General features: G+C 37.5%; 4 protein-coding genes across 5 annotated transcripts; 2 read left to right on the top strand and 2 right to left on the bottom strand.

Annotated features, from left to right (window-relative positions):
• The first annotated feature begins 541 nt into the window (after positions 1–541).
• Positions 542–4,355, top strand: LOC133852324 (protein STRICTOSIDINE SYNTHASE-LIKE 5-like). Its single transcript, XM_062289069.1, has 4 exons — positions 542–1,075; positions 2,325–2,632; positions 2,737–2,869; positions 3,819–4,355. The coding sequence occupies exons 1-4, from the start codon at positions 620–622 to the stop codon at positions 4,095–4,097; spliced, it is 1,176 nt and encodes a 391-aa protein (XP_062145053.1). The 5' UTR covers positions 542–619; the 3' UTR covers positions 4,098–4,355.
• Positions 4,356–4,991: 636 nt separating this feature from the next.
• On the bottom strand, positions 4,992–7,871 carry LOC133852080 (isovalerate--CoA ligase CCL2). The gene is made up of 2 exons (XM_062288753.1): positions 7,449–7,871; positions 4,992–6,630 (listed from the first exon to the last, which is right to left on the bottom strand). The coding sequence occupies exons 1-2, from the start codon at positions 7,782–7,784 to the stop codon at positions 5,194–5,196; spliced, it is 1,773 nt and encodes a 590-aa protein (XP_062144737.1). The 5' UTR covers positions 7,785–7,871; the 3' UTR covers positions 4,992–5,193.
• A 7,287-nt stretch (positions 7,872–15,158) lies between these two features.
• Positions 15,159–17,218, top strand: LOC133851060 (squamosa promoter-binding-like protein 3). 2 transcript variants are annotated; one of them, XM_062287364.1, is made up of 3 exons: positions 15,159–15,765; positions 16,234–16,467; positions 17,112–17,218. In XM_062287364.1, the coding sequence occupies exons 1-2, from the start codon at positions 15,398–15,400 to the stop codon at positions 16,463–16,465; spliced, it is 600 nt and encodes a 199-aa protein (XP_062143348.1). In that variant the 5' UTR covers positions 15,159–15,397; the 3' UTR covers positions 16,466–16,467; positions 17,112–17,218. The 2 variants fall into 2 exon arrangements, with proteins under 2 accessions (XP_062143348.1, XP_062143347.1); XM_062287363.1 differs by lacking the exon at positions 17,112–17,218 and having other exon boundaries at positions 16,234–16,946.
• Positions 17,189–20,549, bottom strand: LOC133851059 (isocitrate dehydrogenase [NAD] regulatory subunit 3, mitochondrial). The gene is made up of 4 exons (XM_062287362.1): positions 19,888–20,549; positions 19,279–19,518; positions 18,369–18,447; positions 17,189–17,663 (listed from the first exon to the last, which is right to left on the bottom strand). Exons 1-4 carry the CDS (start codon positions 20,404–20,406, stop codon positions 17,389–17,391), a joined length of 1,113 nt encoding a protein of 370 aa, XP_062143346.1. The 5' UTR covers positions 20,407–20,549; the 3' UTR covers positions 17,189–17,388.
• Between the last annotated feature and the right edge of the window lie 44 nt (positions 20,550–20,593).

The raw sequence follows: 20,593 nt of genomic DNA, 5'->3' as shown, positions 1-20,593 counted from the left end.
CTTGGGAAGTGAGAAATGAAGGGGTATATAGCCCAATATATTGAAGGTAAAACTCATTGGAGTTGATTGTGTGCTAATAAATTCATAAATCTATGTATTTGTCTTGCTTCCAAAGTTTCAAGTAAAAAACAGAAGCAAATTCGTTACTGACTACTTATGGAATTTATTTGACCGGATAAGTGGTTAAACAATTTAATTTTTATTTGGTAAAGTAGGTTTCATAAGTAGTATCTCATAATCATCTGTTCAAATTCTCTCAAATTTAAATAAATAATTATAAAAAATTATAATCCGAAAATATTTCCCAAAGACTGTTGGAAGTGGCTCACTTTCTTTCACCACGTGGGCTTCCCCAAATGATAAAAATATCTGATTAACTTTTCATGTTTATCCAGAATTCCACCGTTTAATAATATTTAAATCACGATTTATTTCAAAAATTTATATTTATAAAAATGGTGTGAGTTCAAAGTTTTTAAAGCAAGGCCCCAATAAAATATTTAATTAAAATAAAAATTCAAAGACTGGAATATCTCTTAGCTTGGACTAATCAGCATTCAGCAATGAACAATATCTCCTCAGCTACTTTCCTGAAACTGAGTCCCGGAACTCCTCAATCATGTCTAAAGACGGCGTCTCAGCTTCCCGACCCAACGTCTCTGACTCCAACATCACTTCCAAGAGAAAAACTTCATGGCCGTTCACTTTTTTTATTACAGCACTGGTTCCCGTTGTCGCCGCCACAATTCTCTACCAACTCGACTCGTTCGACCCGGCTCCAATGCCCCCCGATGCGTTGACTCGGCACATCATTGACGTGCCAGCACGCAACGACCGCATGCTAGAAGGATCAGAGCTCGTGGGTGTGGGGGATTTGAAGGGCCCAGAAGATGTTGCTTACGAACCCAAGTCCGGAGTCATCTACACCGGCTGTGCCGACGGGTGGATCAACCGAGTCACCGTGAACGACTCGGTTTCTCACTCGGTGGTGGAGAAGTGGGTCTACACCGGCGGCAGACCTTTGGGAATTGCTTTTGGACGCAACAACGAAGTAATCGTCGCTGATGGCATCAAGGTATATAGAAAAGTAGTCCATTTACTTTCACTTTCACTTTTTTTTTTTAAAAAAATTTATATTTGAAACCTGATGAAAGGGTAGGAGAAGCTATCAGAGTGAAAAAATCCACGGTGGTTCTTACCCACCGGTCATCCCTGAAGAGCGGGATGCGACGGTGGAAACTGCTCGTACTTCTTCAAGACCGATAGAGTTATAACTTAACACCAATCCCATTAAGAAATTTAGCAGCATCCATGTTAATGAAGAAACCAATAATTCTAAACGCTTCTCATTATGAGATTCGACCTTGAACCTAATCTCTTTAAGACAACCTGAAATGCCACTAGATCACACTGTATTAAAGTAAAACTAAAAATGAAAAAAATAATTAAATTAAATCTAAAATTGTAAAATCGATTTACCCCCGAAACTAGTTGGCATGCTATTTTGCGGGTGGCTTAGACACCTGGGGTGGTCTTAGGAGTGGGCATCGGTTCGGTAGGCGGTTAATTCGGTCGGTTAACCGACTTTTGTCGGAATGCAGTTGGTTAATTTATTTCGGTTAAGCGGTTAATAAGCAGTCGGTTTAAGTTGGTTAAGCGGTTAATAGGCGGTCGGTTAAGTCGGTAAAGCGGTTAATAGGTGGTCGGTTAAATCGGTTAATATTCGGTTAACATGGGTAATGAAACGACGTCTTTTTGATTTTTTAAAGGAAAAAAATAGGATCAACGTTTCGTTTTTACTAAAACGACGTCGTTTCGGTTAATCGGTTCAAAATCAAAGGCACTTCGGTTCGGTTACCGCTTAAACGACAGTTCGGTTCGGCTCGATTACCGCTTAAAAAGGCGGTTCGGCTCGGTTCGGTTACCAAACCAGCTTTCAGAATAAAATTTTATACCGAATACCGAACCGAAAATTAGTCGGTAGGCGGTCAATGGCGGTTCGGTTCGGTAAGCGGTCGGTAGGCGGTATGCGGATAATTTGCCCACCCCTAGGTGGTCTAGCTACCATTCCGTGACTTGACCACTCCTGAATTATTTTTTATTTCTTTTTTTTTTTTTTTTTGTGAGTTGGGTTGAAATAACACCCAAAAATATACTCAAAAAATAGTAAAAGATAAAACGGTACCCAAAGGTCCCGGCTTTTGTTGTTATTAGGCATGGGAATTTAGAGGGATTTGGGTATATATGTAAGCAGTCTTTTGAAATCAATGTTTGCTAGTTACGTTGTTGATATTAATGAAACGGAGTGTATAACATAATAACAGGGCCTACTAAACGTGAGCAGAGAAGGTACGGTGGAGTTGTTGACAGACGAGGCTGATGGACAAAAATTCAGAACGACAGATGGTGTGGATGTAGCCGAGAATGGCATAATTTATTTCACAGACGCTTCATATAAATATAGTTTAAGGGAGTGTTCTTTGGACATCTTTGAGGGTAAGCCCCATGGCAGGCTTATGAGCTATGATCCTGCAACCAAAAGAACAAAGGTGCTGCTCCACGACCTCTACTTTGCTAATGGTGTAGCAGTCTCACCTGATCAAAACTATGTCATCTTTTGTGAAACCCCAGTGTATGTTTGCTGTTAATCAAAGTTTTGTTTGGTTTAGTTTTTGTTTGGCATTAATATTTGTAAGTTTTTTGATGATTCCTCCCTCAAATGGGTTACTAATGCAGGAGAAGGTGTAGAAAATATATCATACAAGGCAAGGATAAAGGAAAAGTAGACAAGTTTATCGATAATCTACCAGGCATTCCTGATAACATCCGATATGATGGAGAAGGCCATTACTGGATTGCACTCTTTACGGTAAATCTGTTCTTACTTTCCATTTTTAAGAAGAAAAAGATCAATCCTTCTTTTTGCTTAATTGTTTGTTGCCTGTGAAACAATGATATATAGCATGTGCATTGAATCCAAAACTTTAGGATCCTTGCTTAATTTAGATTGGCTATGCTAAGATGGTGAAAAAGAGGTATTAGGATCCTCTCCGGTTGGCATTTTTGTCCCAAAAAAAAAATGTGAAAAGACAAAAATGTCCCTACATTATAAGGGATTGGATACTCTCCGGTTCCCTTGCCCAAAAAGAGAAAAGATAATTTGGTTTTATAATTACTATTTATTAGCATTGTCATTAATAGATATATAATGCAATGGTGATTGAAATTATTTGCGTTATAGAGACAAATAATTCTATAAGGAGGACTAGAGTTTTTCTTGTGTTCTCCTAAATATAACGTGACTTTTAAAATAATTCTATAACAACACTGGCTAATTCCAAAGAAGATTGACGAGCTTTGTGTGATTATACTTATTATTGTTTTCCGAACGAGGAAAGCAAGTATAATTGCTTTAGCCTTTATGGTTCTTATAAAACAACTCCTTTTTTGGGATTGAGATCCAGTACTAGATGCAATACATTCTTTTTCTTTTTCTTTTTCTTTGTTTTGTTTCCCTTTTTCTTTTTTTTTTCTTTTTTTTTTTGTGATCATAACAACAAAGAAAAAACTAAAAAGGTGGTTGTTGGGGTGCTCGATCAACCAGCCCTTGCCAAAGGTATGGCCGGTTTGAGGAGGCTTAACCACCTAAGCCACCTTCTTTGACCAAAGGGGTGGTTCGGTCACCCCCAATGGCTGGTGTTGGGGGTGGCCAAACTACTCCCTTAGCCACAGGATGGTTCGGCTATCTTGATCTGGTAGAATACCTTAGCCGGATCTCAATCCCCTTTGTTGACTATCTTTTTATGCAATACTGGCAGGGACCTTCAGTTTCATGGGATTTAGCAGTCAGATACCCTTTCATCCGGAAGGGTTTGGCAATCATGGAGAAGTCCATAGGGCGACCACATATAGAGAAGAATAGTGGGGTTCTGGCAGTTGATTTGGCAGGAAAACCCACCGCCCACTACTATGATCATGGACTGTCAAAGGTTACAAGTGGGATCAAGATTGGAGATTATTTGTACTGTGGTTCCATTGTCTCACCGTACATTACCCGCCTCAATCTGAAAAAACATCCTGCGCGAGCCACCACATGAGCGACAAGGCTACCTGTAAGAACAAGCCTGTAGTTGTTGGGGGGCAGAAGCCTTGACTGCGGATTTGGGGCTAGAGACTATTTGATGAGTCAGTGACTGCGAACCCGATGACAAAAATAGACTTTTCTTGTATGTATTTATAGAATAACAAAGAATGAAAATTTACATTACAAGGAAACATGCTCCAACACAAGCTATTGTTAATATTTCATTAAAATAAGTTTCCTATTGTAGTTGAAATTTTCAACTTTCCTTCCATTTGTGTTGTGCACTTTGTCCCATGTTGAAAAGTTAGAAGAACTTTTGGAGCTTTATAAGAGATTGTATTTCTATAGGGAGGAATGATTTTGCACAACATTTACACCACGGACCCACCAATGTGAGCACATGTTGTGCATAACAATTACACAACCAAGACACATCGGGTGTGAAACCATGCATATGTCTTGGTTGTGCAATTGGGTGTGGGAATGTGTCTTGATTGTGCAATTGTTATGCACAGGATCAACATGTCTTGGTTGTACAATTATTGTGCATAGAACCCACATGCATTTGTTGTGCAGTAAGCATTACTCTTTGCACTTTGTCTAATGTTGAAAAGTTAGAAGAAACTTTGGTGCTTTATAAGAGATTGTATTTCGATAGGACTACATTAGCTTTTAGGCAAGTACACATGTGAGTGTCGCATTGGTGCGTTAGGGTCATGTACGCAAAGTCACGGGTCTATTATTTTTCATGTGAAATTTGATACATTTTTTGAACATGTACAACAGTACAAGTACAACTACTATTCCAACAATCAATTTTTTGATCGAATTTTAACATTAGTAACCCTTTTGAAACAGTCAGTCATAAACTGCTCTTATATTTCTATTAAAGGGTGATTTTCAAAAATTTAAATAACAACTTATCCTCTTTTGCTGTTATGTTATGGATAATGTTCAGATAATTTACAATCCACACACTATCGGACAATATTATTATACAAGTAGGAGACAATATTTAATTAAGAGAGAGATTAAAAATGGTCTTACTTTTCCAAATTTCAGCATTCCCCATTTTGTATATCCCATATTGATCAGCCATAACTTTATGGTCATGAACGGCCGCGCATAGTCTTTGCTTTCTCTCTCAAAATAAACTTCTGTACCTTTCCCGTGGAAGTTTTTGGCAAATCCTCAAAAATAACAGTCCGGGGAGCCATATAATGTGGTAAATGATCCCTACAGAACTTGATTAGTTCTTCAGCACCAACATCATCACACCCCTCTTTCAACTTCACAAAGGCACAAGGCGTCTGGCCCCAGTGATCATCTGGCCGCGCAACAACTGCAGCCTCAAGAACTGCTGGATGACCATACAAAACTGTTTCTACTTCAACTGTGCATATGTTCTCCCCACCAGAAATTATTATATCCTTCGATCGGTCCTTTACTTCTATATAATTATCAGGGTGTTTCACGGCAAGATCCCCGCTTCGAAACCATCCACCACCGAAAGCTGCTTCTGTTGCTTTCAAATCTTTGAGGTATCCACTCATTACTGTATTTCCTCTAAACATGATCTCGCCTATTGTTTTACCATCAGCTGGCACGCTTGCCATTGTGACAGGATCTCTTATGTCAACCTCTTCCAAACCAAGATGATGCACCCCTTGTCGCGCTTTCAATTTGGATCGATCGGCAAGAGGTAGAGAATCCCACTCGGGTTTCCATATGCAGGAAGTCCCCGGACCGAATGTTTCGGTGAGGCCGTACAAGTGAGACACACCAAAACCCAGCTCTTCCATTTTGGAAATAATCTGTGGGGGTGGCGGTGCACCGCCTGTCATCACTTCCACCTTGTGAGGAAGCCGCCTTCGGTCAGGGGAATTCACTATCATGTTCAGGACAGTGGGTGCCCCTCCCATGTGCGTGACATTGTGCTGAGCAATGCTGTCAAATATACCCCTTGGAGTGACTTTTCTAAGGCATATATTGGTGCCACCCTGAGCTGCCAGTCCCCAAATGAGGCACCACCCGTTGCAATGAAACATAGGAACAGTCCAAAGGTAAACTGGCATTGAGCCTATCCCATGGAGAAGAACAGTTGCCAGGGAATTGAGATAGGCACCTCTGTGACCATACACAACCCCTTTTGGTCTAGATGTTGTGCCAGAAGTGTAATTCAGGCTGATAGAATCCCATTCGCTATTTGGTCGCCTTATCTCAAATCCGTCGTGTCCGTTTGCGAGAAGACGCTCATATTCGCAGGTTTCAGAAGCGATGTCAATGGGACATGGACCATCCGATTCAGATATCAAGACTTGGAATGGTGGCTTTGTGTCTGTCTTTGCAAGAAGATGGAGAGCTCCCTGAGCAATTTCAAGTAACTGGTAGTCTACAAAGATGATTTTCGCTTCTGAATGTCTTAGTAAGGATGACAACATAGCTGAATCATACCGTGTATTAAGTGTACAGAGCACTGCTCCCGCCATTGGAACTGCAAAATGCAGCTCTTGCATTGCAGGGATATTGGGGGCCAGGGTTGCAACCTGCAAAAACAAAGAAAGAGTCACAAACTTGAAAATAAGGGCTTGAACTGTTCTTTATATCAGTTGACAGATCTAGCAGCAGTGACTCTTTGGGTGGCATATGTATTTGAGTAAACAGAACTTTCCCAAATAGGCTTGAAATCTCATACTAACAAGCTACTCGAAGTGATTGGAGAAATTTGGCATGTAACCTTCAATTAATCTCAAAATATGAAAATAAAAAATCAATAACAAATGAGCCATAAGGCAACGTAGGAACATGCTTTCTAACCCTGCCTTGATCACATTTTTGCTTTGTCCAGTCATAAAAATTCAAAACAAAAATTGCCATAACAACAAATCACATCAGAGTAATACCCAGCACACCTGAAACAACACATTTGCTGCTGGCTCTGTTTGTTAACATTCTTGTTTTCTCTCTGTTATTTTATGTTCTCCAAACAAAAACATTGACAAACAACCCAAAACATAAAGATAGTTTTTACAACACTTTTTAAAACTGAAAACAAAAAATACCTTCCCAAACACATTAAGAAACAGAGCATCCAGATACGGCAGAAAGGGAACTAGTTGAAACCAAAACAGATCACGCTTAATCAGAGCATCCAGATATGGCAGAAAGGGGAACCAGGCATCCTATTTTTCCTTTTTTGTTTAAATAAATCTTGCATGCTCAAACCAAAAGTTATAATTAAGTACCATAAATACCAAATAAATTCAAAGGGATAATGGATAAGAAGTCGCAGAAAACTCTGGAAAACAACGATCAAGACCGATAATCAAATCAAGGCATGTTATATATATATAAACCAACTCACAACATCACCACGAGAAATCCCCAACTGGGTCAAAGCAGATGCTAGTCTCAGACATCGTTCATGAGTTTCAGCCCAAGTATATTTCACAGAACCATACACGACCGAGTTCCTGTCTCCATAAGCCTTTGCTGCTCGCTCCAAGAAGCTTATCGGCGTCAAAGGAACGTAATTTGCTGAGCAACGAACCAGACCCTCCATTGATCTCCATGATTCTGGCTCAAAGCTCCCGGAAAAGTGAGAGAATTTTTTACAAGAATTTTGAGTGAAGAAGGAAGAATGAAAGTGATTGGAACTACATATGAAGCGACTCAACGAGTTCTTGAAAAAGTGATTCATGGTGGCGGAGAAACAAAAGAGAAAAGTAGCATTAAATGTTGGACACTAGTTATACATGAGGATCCTCTTGTATAAAATCTAAAATGAGGGTGCTGCACATGCACCCCTCATCCTCTCTTTTCATTAAATAAATTGGTCTTAATATAAAAGTATTTAAAATGAGGGGTGCTACACATGCACCCCTCATCCCTTCTCATCCTCTCTTTTCATTAAATAAATTGATTTTAATATAAAAGTAGTCTCTAATGTGACATTAGAAACTACTTTTATATTAAAATCAATATATTTAATGAAAATAGTAAATGAAGGAGGATGAAGAGATGTTTTTTTTAGCATTTCTCATCTAAAATTTATACGGAAGAATGAGTTCAATAATTTAATCAATAATGATTTACAGGGGAAATTTTTTCTTCCCAGAAAAAGAAATCCTATCCAATCCTATCTTTGGGAGAAGCCGGCCTCTATAGCTGGGAAGAGCTACGTTGAGAAAGTAGCAGTGGTGGCTTGCCACGCCATAGTATCGCCCGGCTCAAGCTCCAACGTTTATGTACTCGATTAATGCGATAAATTAGGGTTTGTTTTATTACACTATCCTGTTAACGTGTCGTAAATAAAAGTGTGGTTTATATTCCTTGTACGCTATGCTCCTTATTTTGGTCCTGTTTTCAACCAAGTTTTCCAATTTTGGCACTCTACGACGGATTTAGATTCTATTCAATACCTAGAATATTGCGTGGGGTACAAATATACTTTTTTTTACCGTACATATCGTGCTAACAGTAAAAAAAAAAAAAGAAAAAAGAAAAAAAAAAAAGAGGGTAGTTTAGGATAACCGAACCATCTCCTTGGCGAATGTGGTCTTTTATAAGTGAAGGGTAAAATTGTCTTTTCACAATTTATTTAACAATTTTACCATTTATTTATAAAAGCCCGGCTTCTTCTCTCCAATTGACTTCAACTAGATAGGATTTGTTTCCCTCCTTGGCAAGGCGGTGGTTCAGTCATCCCACTAGAACCACCCCAAATCTACTTTTTAATTTTTGGATTGCTGGATTGATCTATACCATTCAATAAAATGAATTATTAAAAAAAATGCATTACGCCCTATACAATATTCATGGGATCTGAATTCCTGTTGCGTATATAAAGAGTATAGTAATGCTATATACCACATCACTATATTATTATGCTAATGTTTTATTGCTAATTTATTATTAATTTTTTTTTTTAAAAAAAAAAAAAAAAAGTTGATGTAACAGTGAATTACAATGTCATATCAATATAATAGAATAGTAGTGTAATATATAGGCTTCGTTTGGTTTACAAAATGAGTATTCTATTAGAAAATGAATGGTTATTCCTAAGAATAAAAGAGAGTGAAATGGAATGATTATTCATAATCTTTAGTTTAGCAATAACATATACACTTTAATTGGAATTCAATCAAAATTATTAAAAAAAAAACCTCACATTATATATATAAATAAAAACTTAAATTATAAAAAAAATAAAAAACAAAATCAAAAAAAATTGAAAAATTGTGGGTGGCCGCAACCACTCCCGGCGTGGTCTTCGGGGTGGCCTATGCCAGCCCCAATTGCTCTGGGAGTGGTGCAACTAACCCCGGTGCCCTATGTGGCTGGCCAATCACTATGTAGGCTAGGGGTTGGGTTTCGTTTTTATTTTTTTTAAAAAAAAAATGAAAGAAAATAAGAGTTTTTTTTTTTTTTTTTGGAAATGTAGTTCATTCTCATTGGAATAGCTATTCCACTCATTTTTTAGAGGAATCGGTATTCCTCTTCTGAAGGAAATAGTCATTCCAATGGAAATAATTATTTCAAAGAATAGATCCTTACCAAACAAAAAGAATAACTATTTCATAAGAATAATCATTTCATTTTAGGAGTTTATTTCGCGAACCAAACGAGGCTATAATATTACTCTATTGATTAAGTATGGAAAGCTATTAGAAGATGAATATGAGATAGAGTAGATAAGAAATGAAATAAAGAGAATCATGAGATAACCGAATACGCATCCGCATCCGATTTTCATCCCTAAAAAAAAATAGGGAAAAAAATCCCCTCCTCCTAGATAGTCAAGATTGACCAACGAAGCTTGAACATATATAGAGCCATTTTCCAACGTGAATGCCATCTCCGAATCCCAAGATTGGATTTAGTTCTCGGTTTTTGCCGAGAGAAGCCAAATCTGTTTATGTCACTCTCCTTTACTCTGCTCATGCCAAAATATTTGAATAAGCAAGAATGCAAGATGAAGAGAGATGGCCATGGTAGGTGAGTAGAACATGGAGAAAGACTGCAATTATTAGCAGCTCCGATCCATACACTCCTCCTGCACATGACCGCACGCGTCCTTCAAAAGTTGTGTAATGCTTAGTTGTGACTTCAGATCTCACGTCATGGTTTAAGTCGGTCTTAAACTGCGGCCTTGACTTTGGTGAAAATTGAATAATAGAATGCCTTCACTGCAAGTTCATTTGAACGGAGCACTCAAGACTTTAAAGTTCAAGCTACAGAAAAGCTCGATGGCAAGGAACATCACAACAAAATTTTATTTAGTATATATATATATTCTTTAAGTAAACAACACTTATCCTTTTCGAACCAGCACTCTATTTGGCTATTGAGAATCGATAGAGAAAGGGCAATTGTATTGAGAATTGATAAAGAGGGGACGGTTGATAGAATTGATAAAGAGGGGACGGTTGATTGATCAACCGTCCCCTTTCCACCTTTTAATATTAAAAAAATCAAATTCAAAAGTAAAAGTACACTTTTCTCTTTTTTTTTTTTTTATTATTGAATTTGATTTTTTTAATATTAAAAGGTGGAGAGGGGACGGTTCTATCAATTCTCTTGGCTATTTGCAATCACCCCTAGACTTTAAAAAATGATCGATAGTTGAGATGCTCAAATTACCGGATATTTTAATTCTGTGTGCTCCATCAGTATTTTCTATTAACTTGGGCGAAAAAATACATCATGTGACTCACACATGACTCAAAATATTCAATACGTTCCGTTGTTGGTTGGAAATTAATGAAACTTCCACATATGTTAGTAGAGTTAGAATTCTAATTGAAATCAAAGAGTAGGTGGAGTGGTTAATTACTTGATAACTCCCCCATCAATTTGAATTAGAAAAGAACTCTATTATTAATGCGAGTTCATAAATTTCTCTTTACTATAATTTCTTTCTTCTTAAGACTTTAATAGAGAGACATCACATTGGTTATAAAAGGAACCGAGGTACGTTTCATGAACGCACTCAGAAAATTTAGAAAAATTGTGTTCCTACATCCATAATCTTTAGGGTAATCATTGCAAGCCCTAGAATTTAAAGTGTGGAAATTTTATGAAGACTCTAGCATCCTTTTAGGTAAAGAAAAAATAGCTCTAGTTCGTGAGACAAATACCGAATCCGACTCCAACTTGTGATTCTGCTTGGAGTAAAGTATATCAAATAGAGTAATGATTCTTACACAACTTTAACTATTTTTTTTTATTTTATTTTTTTTTATAATCAACCGTTGAATTTATTTTTCTATATGTGGGCCATAAATATTTAATGGTTGATCTTAAAAAAAGTTAGTTAAAGTTGTGTGAGAATTGTGTAAGAAACATTACTTTATCAAATAATTGTCATTTTACACCTAGAATAAATAAATAAATAAAATATAAAACAGGAAACAAAATATAAAACAATGAGGGTGCATAGTTTCCCTTAATCATCATCAAGAATTATCCGTACGATACAAGATTAATCACAAATCCCAAATAATCATTTTCCGCAACACATATCCACGCCGTGGTAAGAGCATTTACAGTAACTTCTCTAAAGGGGGTCTGTTCCATAAGTTCTAAGAAAAATTTCAAAAAAGTTACAAAAATCCCTCCACAGCAGTTTTCCTAAAATTTTCATTTCCCTGGGAAGTGAATAGTGCTTCACAATGCATTGAGAAACATTAGAGCATTCCTTACAGCTTCCCAACCATTTTCCCTGAATATAAGTAGGGCTGACAATTTTGACACGACCTAATAACACAACACGAACACGACACGAAATTAGCGGGTTTAGGTTTATCTTAAATGGGTTTGGATCATAAAAATGGTCGACTCGTTTATAACCCGTTTAATTCGGTCTGGGTGACCCGCCAGACACATTAACTTCTTCTTCTTTCTTTCTTTCTTTTTTTTTTTTAAAAAAAAAGAAAAAAATAAAGAAAAAAAGGGGAGAATGGGAAATTGGGAATAATCTGTTTTAGCCGAAATCAAAACACAAAACTAGAAAGCCCTAACTTCTTTCTTTTTTGGTTTTTTTTCCTTTGGTCATTAGAGCATTCCTTACAGCTTCCCAACCATTTTCCCTGAATATAAGTAGGGCTGGCAATTTTGACACGACCTAATAATACAACACGAACACGACACGAAATTAGCGGGTTTAGGTTTATCTTAAATGGGTTTGGATCATAAAAATGGTCGACTCGTTTATAACCCGTTTAATTCGGTCTGTGTGACCCGCCAGACACGTTAACTTCTTCTTCTTTCTTTCTTTCTTTTTTTTTTTTTAAAAAAAAAAAAAAAGAAAAAAAAAAAGAAAAAAAGGGGAGAATGGGAAATTGGGAATAATCTGTTTTAGCCGAAATCAAAACACAAAACTAGAAAGCCCTAACTTCTTTCTTTTTTGGTTTTTTTCCTTTGGTCACGCCGCTTTTCTCTTCTTCTTCAGCTCCGTGCCGCTGCCCCTTCTTCCTCTCGCGAGGCCCAATCGAAAACTGGACTTGAAAGGTCATTTATACCTCGTGATCTGAAAGGTCATAACCTTTTAGTTTAGAAAGCTTTAAGGGGTGTTACTACTAAAATCAAACATCTTCATGTTTGTTAATGTATTTTAATTAGGGGGTGTTTTTTGTTTTTTGTGTATTGGGAATTAGTAACATTAATGCAAATTTGTCAGTGTATTTGTCTTGAAAACAAACAACAAATTAAAAATACAAACACAAACAGATATATAAGGTTTTAATCTATTGTGTTAGGTATTATTGTTATTTGCAAATTACTTATCGAGGGTCTCTATTTGGATGCTAGGAAAAGGCAAAAAAACAATGAATGTGAATTCATAGATTAGTATATCATTTAAATACCCACAACCCCCCCCCCCCCCCAAAAAAAAAGCACTTTTTAAGTTAAACGGGTCGTGGCGACCCGATTCGACCCATTATGCCATAATTTTTTTTTTACTTCTTATGGTTCAAAAAGTTCATGGGAAGTCCTTGTGGTTAGCAATAATTACAAATCAATCCCTAGAGTCAAATTCCGTTAAAATTTTTGACAAATTCTATTAAATGCCACGTTAACGCCACGTGTCGTTAATAAGATGACGACACGTGTCAATCTTAATAAAAAAATAAATAAATATTCTTATTTAAAAAAAAAAAAACCAAAAAGAAAAAAGAAAAAAGCGAAGGGCAAAGGGCAGCCACCCCTAACCTATGGGGGTGGCCGCGCGCCACTCCCGGCCACCTCTAGGGTGGCCGTGGCCTCCCCAGAGGCTGGGGGTGGCCCAACCACCCCTTTGCCATTTGCCCTTTGCTTTCTTCTTCTTTTTTTTTTTAATTAATTTTTTTAATATTTTTTTTGTTCTTTATTAAGATGGACATGTGTCGCCATTTTATTGGCGACACGTGACGCTGACGTGGCATTTAACAGAATTTATCAAAAAATTTAACGGAATTTGATTCCAGGGATGGATTGTAATTATTGCTAATCACAACACAAGGACCTCTCATGAACTTTTTGAACCATAGAGAGTAAAAAATAATTATGACATACCACAGGGACCAATGATATAATTATTCCTTAATTAAAAGTATGAAAAATAAGATAAAGCATGAGAGAGATAATATATTTTTTTACCTTTACTTTAATTAAAAGTAAGAAAGAAAAATAAAGTAAGAGAGAGATAATATATTTTATGAATAAACAATTGAATGGGCATTGAGAAGTACTATTCACTTCACGAGGAAACGAAAATTTTAGGGAAGCTGCTGTGGAGGAGTTTTTGTAACTTTCTTAAAATTTTATTTAAAACTTAGGGAACAGACCCCCTTTAGGGAAGCTGCTGTAAATGTTTTTCACTTCCCATTCAATTGTTTATTCAAAAAAATATATTATCTCTTTCATTCTTTATTCATTTTTCCTACTTTTAATTAAAGTAAAGGTAAAAAATATATTATATCTCTCCTACTTTATTTTCTTTTTTCTACTTTTAATTAAAGTAAAAGTAAAAAAATAATATTTTAATGATATAATTAAAAAAAAAGCCTGCTGTGTAGTGTTTTTTTAAGGAAAAAAAAATAATTTTGTTTCTTATATATATAAAAAAAAAAATGGTTAAAAAACTGTTATGAATGCTCTTTGATCAGTCGATCTCGATTTTCAGATTCGGCGATCAACGGTCATTCATAATTTACCAACAAAATAATCCTAATACGTAAAGTTTTACCAGCATTTTGGACGGTATCGATTCATTGCATGTGCGAGTAGCCTGGCCCGCCACCCAATTGTGCAAAGGTGGGTACCCACTGCCTGCCTGGTGAGGTGACATAAAATGAAAACGTACACGGTGTCTGATTCACATTCCCTAATCAAACATCTTTTGTCTTTTTGTAATTTTATTCAATCAAACATCTTTAATTCGAAAAGCAAAATCATCATGTACAATGTTTGAGGGACATCATTTGAGCAATCCAGGACAACAATTGAAGCCCCCTGTGGAAGCCTATGTATGATGTAATTTTGGGTTGTCGGCATAGGGGAAACTTATCCCATTTTTTTTTTTTAGTTAAAAAAAAAAAATTCTGAACTCTGTTTTTTCTTCTGTTCTAATTATATTTTGCTTAATTATTGACATTATTTTTTTACCTTAATCCTATGGCTTCCCTCATGAGGGGGATGAAGCCTACCCTTACAAGATATTTTCTATTTTAAATGAAATAAAAATAAGCCATTTTATAAGTTACGGACTCATATTGTTGCATATAATGTTGTAAATGATATCATAACATACAAATCTTTTGAATCGCCTCCCGGCATGTTTTTCACATAATAACCATTATTATGCTGCAACTAAAAAATGATAAAGATACCAATAAATAAGTTTCACGTCATCTTAGTATTCGTCAACAGTATATATAGGTTTTATATACATAAATCTCACACTCAATATATATTAATATAAAATTAATATTGGATAATAAATGAGATAGGAATAATACATTCTTATTGTTATATATAGAAGTGTACGGCCAAACTTTCACCAAAATATGTGTTTTTGTGACAAATACGACAATTTGATGGTCTGATTCGTCTGTCCTTTTAGAAGAGTCTAGTGGGCTTTGCTTCTTCGTCTTGCTTCGGCATCGGTCCTCTCCAGTCTCCTCTGTTCTCTCTGTATTTCCAGGTTCCAACCCATTGTCGTCCGTCTCTAGTTCTCACACCCAGAAACTCTAGCCACCCTTCTCAGAAATTTCTTTCTCGTAAATAGCCTCAAATATCCTCTTGCTGTTCCTCTTTGTGTGTAGGGTATCAATGGCCAACAGATCTTTCGAGAAAGAAGAAGAATATGTAGGACAGGAACAAGAAGATACTCAACATTATGATGATCATGATAATGAAGACGAGGAAGAAGAAGAAGAGCAGGAGCTAGAATATAGAAGGAAGAAGGTGATGATAAGGGTTGTCTCAGCTGGGCAGAGACTAAGTGCTTTGGCGCCCTTTGTAAATTGTAGTAGTATTAGTAGCATTGGCTCATTACGTTGCCAGGCTGATGAATGTGGTGTGGAATTGCGAATGGCGAAGGCATATCACAAGCGCCATAAGGTTTGCGAGCGCCACGCCAAGGCGGCTGTGGTTTTGGTCAGCGGCCTTCGCCAGAGGTTTTGCCAGCAGTGTAGCAAGTATTGAACTTTTCCCTCCTTTCTATCTTAGAAAAGCTTCTCTGATTTTGTGGTGCCGATGGGTGATCTTGATTTTCCTACTTCTGTCGAGTTATTGATTGCAGGTGGATTAATTAATTGGGTGTTCTTTTTTTGGCCCGTTATGTGTTTGATTGTTTACTTTGACGAATTTAGTATATCTTCCACGGAAATATTACTGGAGTGTAGCTTATATTTTTCATGTCATTTTATGGCATCTGTTCTGCAATTGAAGAATTCCTGCTACCTTTTATTTCTTGGGGGTGTGATAGAAAATAAAATCAGAGGCTGGTATTTTCTGTAGATTGCAGCAGTAGTGTTAATTTGGATTTTGTAGAATTTGAATCATAAATTCTGTTTCCTTCATATACCAGAATAGAGGCATCCATGTTTGATTTTCCTCTTGACTCTGCTATAAGTATTTGGTTGGGGTTTGAATGTGTGGTGCAGGTTTCATGAAATTTCACAGTTTGATAATAACAAAAAGAGTTGTCGGGAAAAGTTAGCCGGTCATAATGAGCGTCGGAGAAAAACACATACAGAACTTCAGGCAGAGGATGATGAACAGAAGCTATCAGAGCCCAGAATGAATGGCAGCTTGCTGAAAGCCATGAGGTATTCGGATTATGGAAACATGAGTTTTCAAGGGAGCTCAAACATGAAGCATTCTTGCAGTAAATGACTGTAAGTTGTTCTCCAACTCTGTTTTGATATATATATATCACTCATTTCTGATGCATTTTTCTCTTTGATCGGCAGCCTGCTTATTTTATGCCCGACACAATTTAGTGATCAATAGCCCTAGTTGTAGCTTAGCAATATGTATTTTAAGCCTAGGATTGAAGTTAAGGTTTAGTAGCATAGGATAATTTATCTTGATATCTACTTTGTGATTCACTCCCAGAAGTGATTTTAATTTGGCATCTTGGGTTCTTCATTAACGGGTAATTGATATTCTTTTCTCTATAATCGAGTTGGTTCTTTTCTCCATGAATGACAGAATTCATTAATCTAAGGCATCAAGTTAGTTTTCTTAACCCTTGCTCCATAGAGCAAGAGGCAGTCACACTAATTGTATGTGAAACAACATGCCTATGGTTGCATAATGTAAACCTACTAAAATCTTTGCATCATTAATGGATGGAACTAGGGGTGAGGAGAGAGAGGCAGCCCGCCCAAGAACAAACAACAGAAAATAATCATTTTTTTTTAAAAAATTTTCATAAAAAATATTTTACATCGAAACAAATAGGGCATAAGTATTGTAAATAAGACTTTGGATTTCTTGAAGCCATGATTAACATCCACTTTTCGATAATACCATACAGGTCCATACTCGGCCATTATGATACTTGCATTAGAAAATTAGAATACAATGAGGATCCCATTGCAGTAGAGAGCAAAGTATATGATCACTTGACTGCTTTTACCCAAAAAAGAAGAAAAAAAAAATTCCTTCTTAGAATTGATATTATTTAGACAAAAACGGAGCCATTTCAATGGTGATCAGCGAAATATGTGTTTATGAAGATGGGAAAAAAAGAATACAAGAGAGGTAAGAACTCCATGATAAATCACAAAATTGGTCAGGACGGTGGCGGTGGGTCAGTCTAGAGCGGCTAGAACCGCATCAACCACTTCTTGAGTTGTGCTGTGTCCACCAAGGTCCCTTGTCCGGTACTCGCCCTCTTTTATCACTTGCTTCACAGCAGTCTCTAATCGATCAGCAAATGAAGGAAACTGGAGATGTCTCAGCATCATGGCAGATGAGAGAAGCAGGGCTACTGGGTTGGCTTTCTTTTGTTCCAATAGTTTCTCATTGCCCACGTTCCCTGCCGAAGCACCTTGCTCAAAGATAGCATGATCAGCCCCGACATTGCCTGCAACATCACCCATGCGTGGATCAAAAGCAGCAAAACAATATTCGATCGCATGGTTACATTATGTTTTCTTTTTCTTTCTCTGGGTTGCTGTCTAGAGAGAGAGAGAGAGAGAGAGAGAGAAAAGGTCATTCTCAGCATTACACTAAATACAATTAGGGTTAGTAATTTCTGACAAGATCCGCAAACTCAATACAAACTTAACACGAATTTAGCAGGGTAGAGTTGAGAGGATCCTGGGTTACTTCAAGGCTAAATAAGAAGTCACTCACGGATCCTTGTCCACTTCCTATGTTATATCCTAATTAGTATCAAAAGTTTAAACCCCTCATATGCTGGACTCAGTTGTAGTTGTCTACACAATCTTACACAATGCGACTCTCCAACTCTAATTTGATGGAGATTTGCTATCATGCAACTGAAGCACAAGTTGTCTTTCACACTAATCTGTAACCAAATCTAATCATGATGTTTTACTGTGTTGCATAAGTCATCACCATGGCTTAAGACAGCATTGTGATCTCTTATGCTGCAGAAAAAAGGTTTTATTACCCACATGCAAGCAATGATGATGCACCTAGCTTGGAGATCTAGACAAGAGTATGTAGACACAAATGGAATAATGTGAGAGAGAGAGAGAGAGAGAGAGAGAGAGAGAGACTATAAGAATATGAGCTCTGAAATTTAAAATATATGTGGACCTACCTCCCGGCATGACTCCTGTGCCACCAGCAATACCAGCTGCTGTATTTGCAACTAGATTACCATAAAGATTTGGTGTCACCTACAAAATGTAAACCAGCCTGCATCATCTACACAAACCTTTTTTCTATTTGATAAAATAGTAGAAGGAGAACAAAAAGAGTAAAGATAAATCAGAACAGTTCCAGAAAACCATTATCATAAGCTCCTGCTGCATTAATTTCTCTCATATGATTAATTGATATTAAAAAAAAAAAAAAAAAACCACCAAAATTTCTTATCCCGTTCTCCAATAAATGCAGCAAACTAACTATACCCGCCTGGGCATCAATTAACTATAAGCCACTTTCTCAATGAACAACCACACCCCGGAAAAGAACAAGAAAAAAAAGGTTTCTAGTCTCCAATTATCTCATTCTGGCATGATTACTATCCATTACTAAAACCCTCCCGTAAGACATTTTGCTAACCTAAAGAAAATTAGAGCTGATGTAGCTCATGATATTCCATTAATATTACCAACATAAACTACACCGAAGGTAGCCAAGCAATACTAACATAAACCACAGTGGCTTCTTTTGTCTCCCCTTTTTTTTTTTTTTTAATAAGTAAGAAAATTTCATTAAAAAAGCGTAATGCGCCCCTAAGTACACATGAAGTATATACAGGGACAACTCAGCTAGCCCACATAAAAAACCCAAGAAAACCCACATAAAACTACAAAACCCACAAGAGACCCTCTTTTGTCTCTTCTCAAAACAAAAACATTAACAAACAACTACACAAAAACAATATTTACATTTATGTCGCATCATAACACCTTTTCAAACCAAACACAGAAAACGCTTCCTAAAATGCATTAACAAACAGAGAGCCAGAACCAGTAGTATTATTTGAACATAGATTCACATACCATGACATCAAATTGCTCAGGCTTTGAAACAAGTTGCATGCAGCAGTTGTCCACAATAATCTCATTGTACTGGATTCCAGGATATTTTGTCGCAACCTCTCGACAAGATTCTAAGAACAGACCATCTGCAAGCTTCATAATGTTTGCTTTGTGCACAGCAGTCACCTTCTTCCTGTTATTCAAGTAAGAATACTCGAATGCATACTTTGCAATCCTCTCCGAACAGAACTTTGTTATCACCTACCCAAAACATTAGTATGAGGCACAAACTAAAATATTCATGAAAAATACAAAAATCACAAATTTATACAAAGATTTGCGTTGACCTAATACTTCCAAAACGGATACCAATAAAATCACAATGATGAAAATGAAAGAAACGAACTGAACCATCCTCTAGATTTTTTTAGGGTAAATTCACAGTCATATGATTCAGATTTTTCCATCTCAAACATATTCATAGAAAATTTAAAGGAAAAAACCACATCTTCTAGATTTTAAGAGCTCTAGACATTATTTTCAATCAATCGATTCACAGTTTATATATATATATTACTGTCTCAGCACACAATTCAGCAACACACAATGAATTAAAGAATAGTTCTCCACCTTGAGGCTTTCGACGACGCCGGGAACGACCTCGTGCTCGAGGCCAGAGTACTCGCCCTCGGTGTTCTCTCTAATGACGACGATGTCGACGTTCTCATGGCGCGTGGGGAGGCCCGGGAGGTTGAAGCAGTTGACAAGCGAGGCGTAGAGGTCGAGCTCCTTCCTGAGCTGCACGTTGAGCGAGCTCACGCCGCCGCCCATGGGCGTGACCAGCCCGCCCTTCAGGCACACCTTGTTCTTCTTGATCGACTCTATCACCTCCTCGGGGACCCTCTTCATGTCCCCGCGCACCTCGTACCGCTCGAAGTACACCGGCGCGTGCATCGCCTCCATCACCTGCTCCACCGCACCGGTCACCAGTGGTCCGATCCCGTCTCCCGGGATCAATGTCACGGGGCGTGGAGTGCCGTCTCCCGGCCGGGGCATGTACGTCACGGACCGGGCTGGGTTGAGGCGCGTGGCGGGGCCTGGCGGTTTCGAGAGGAGTTGTTTCAGAACGGGTATGGCTTTTCTCGCCATCGAGGTTCTGGGATTGGATCGGGTCGGGTTTTAGGGTTTTGCGGAGGGAGAGGGCTGCGTAAGAAAAACGAAGCAGGAAGAAAAAGAGGAGGGGGAGGATGGTGGAGGAAGGAATACTCAGATGCTTCGTGTCGGAATTTCATTGGTGGTAAGCGGGTTCAATTGTTGACCTTTGTTTCCAGTCAAT

This window comes from Alnus glutinosa, chromosome 12 (assembly GCF_958979055.1).
Source record: "Alnus glutinosa chromosome 12, dhAlnGlut1.1, whole genome shotgun sequence".
Lineage (NCBI taxonomy): Eukaryota > Viridiplantae > Streptophyta > Magnoliopsida > Fagales > Betulaceae > Alnus > Alnus glutinosa.
This window is presented reverse-complemented; position numbering and strand designations above follow the sequence as displayed.

Bases quoted from the DNA above. Each gene is read 5' to 3' on its own strand.
- LOC133852324 (XM_062289069.1), top strand. From the start codon at position 620: ATGTCTAAAGACGGCGTCTCAGCTTCCCGACCCAACGTCTCTGACTCC. The intron at 1,076-2,324 runs GTATATAGAAAA...ACATAATAACAG, and splicing joins TCGTCGCTGATGGCATCAAG to GGCCTACTAAACGTGAGCAG. The intron at 2,870-3,818 runs GTAAATCTGTTC...CAATACTGGCAG, and splicing joins ACTGGATTGCACTCTTTACG to GGACCTTCAGTTTCATGGGA.
- LOC133852080 (XM_062288753.1), bottom strand. From the start codon at position 7,784: ATGAATCACTTTTTCAAGAACTCGTTGAGTCGCTTCATATGTAGTTCC. The intron at 6,631-7,448 runs GTGAGTTGGTTT...TTGTTTTTGCAG, and splicing joins GGATTTCTCGTGGTGATGTT to GTTGCAACCCTGGCCCCCAA.
- LOC133851060 (XM_062287364.1), top strand. From the start codon at position 15,398: ATGGCCAACAGATCTTTCGAGAAAGAAGAAGAATATGTAGGACAGGAA. The intron at 15,766-16,233 runs GTATTGAACTTT...TGTGTGGTGCAG, and splicing joins TTTTGCCAGCAGTGTAGCAA to GTTTCATGAAATTTCACAGT.
- LOC133851059 (XM_062287362.1), bottom strand. From the start codon at position 20,406: ATGGCGAGAAAAGCCATACCCGTTCTGAAACAACTCCTCTCGAAACCG. The intron at 19,519-19,887 runs GTGGAGAACTAT...TGTTTTGGGTAG, and splicing joins GCGTCGTCGAAAGCCTCAAG to GTGATAACAAAGTTCTGTTC. The intron at 18,448-19,278 runs GTATGTGAATCT...TACATTTTGTAG, and splicing joins CTGAGCAATTTGATGTCATG to GTGACACCAAATCTTTATGG.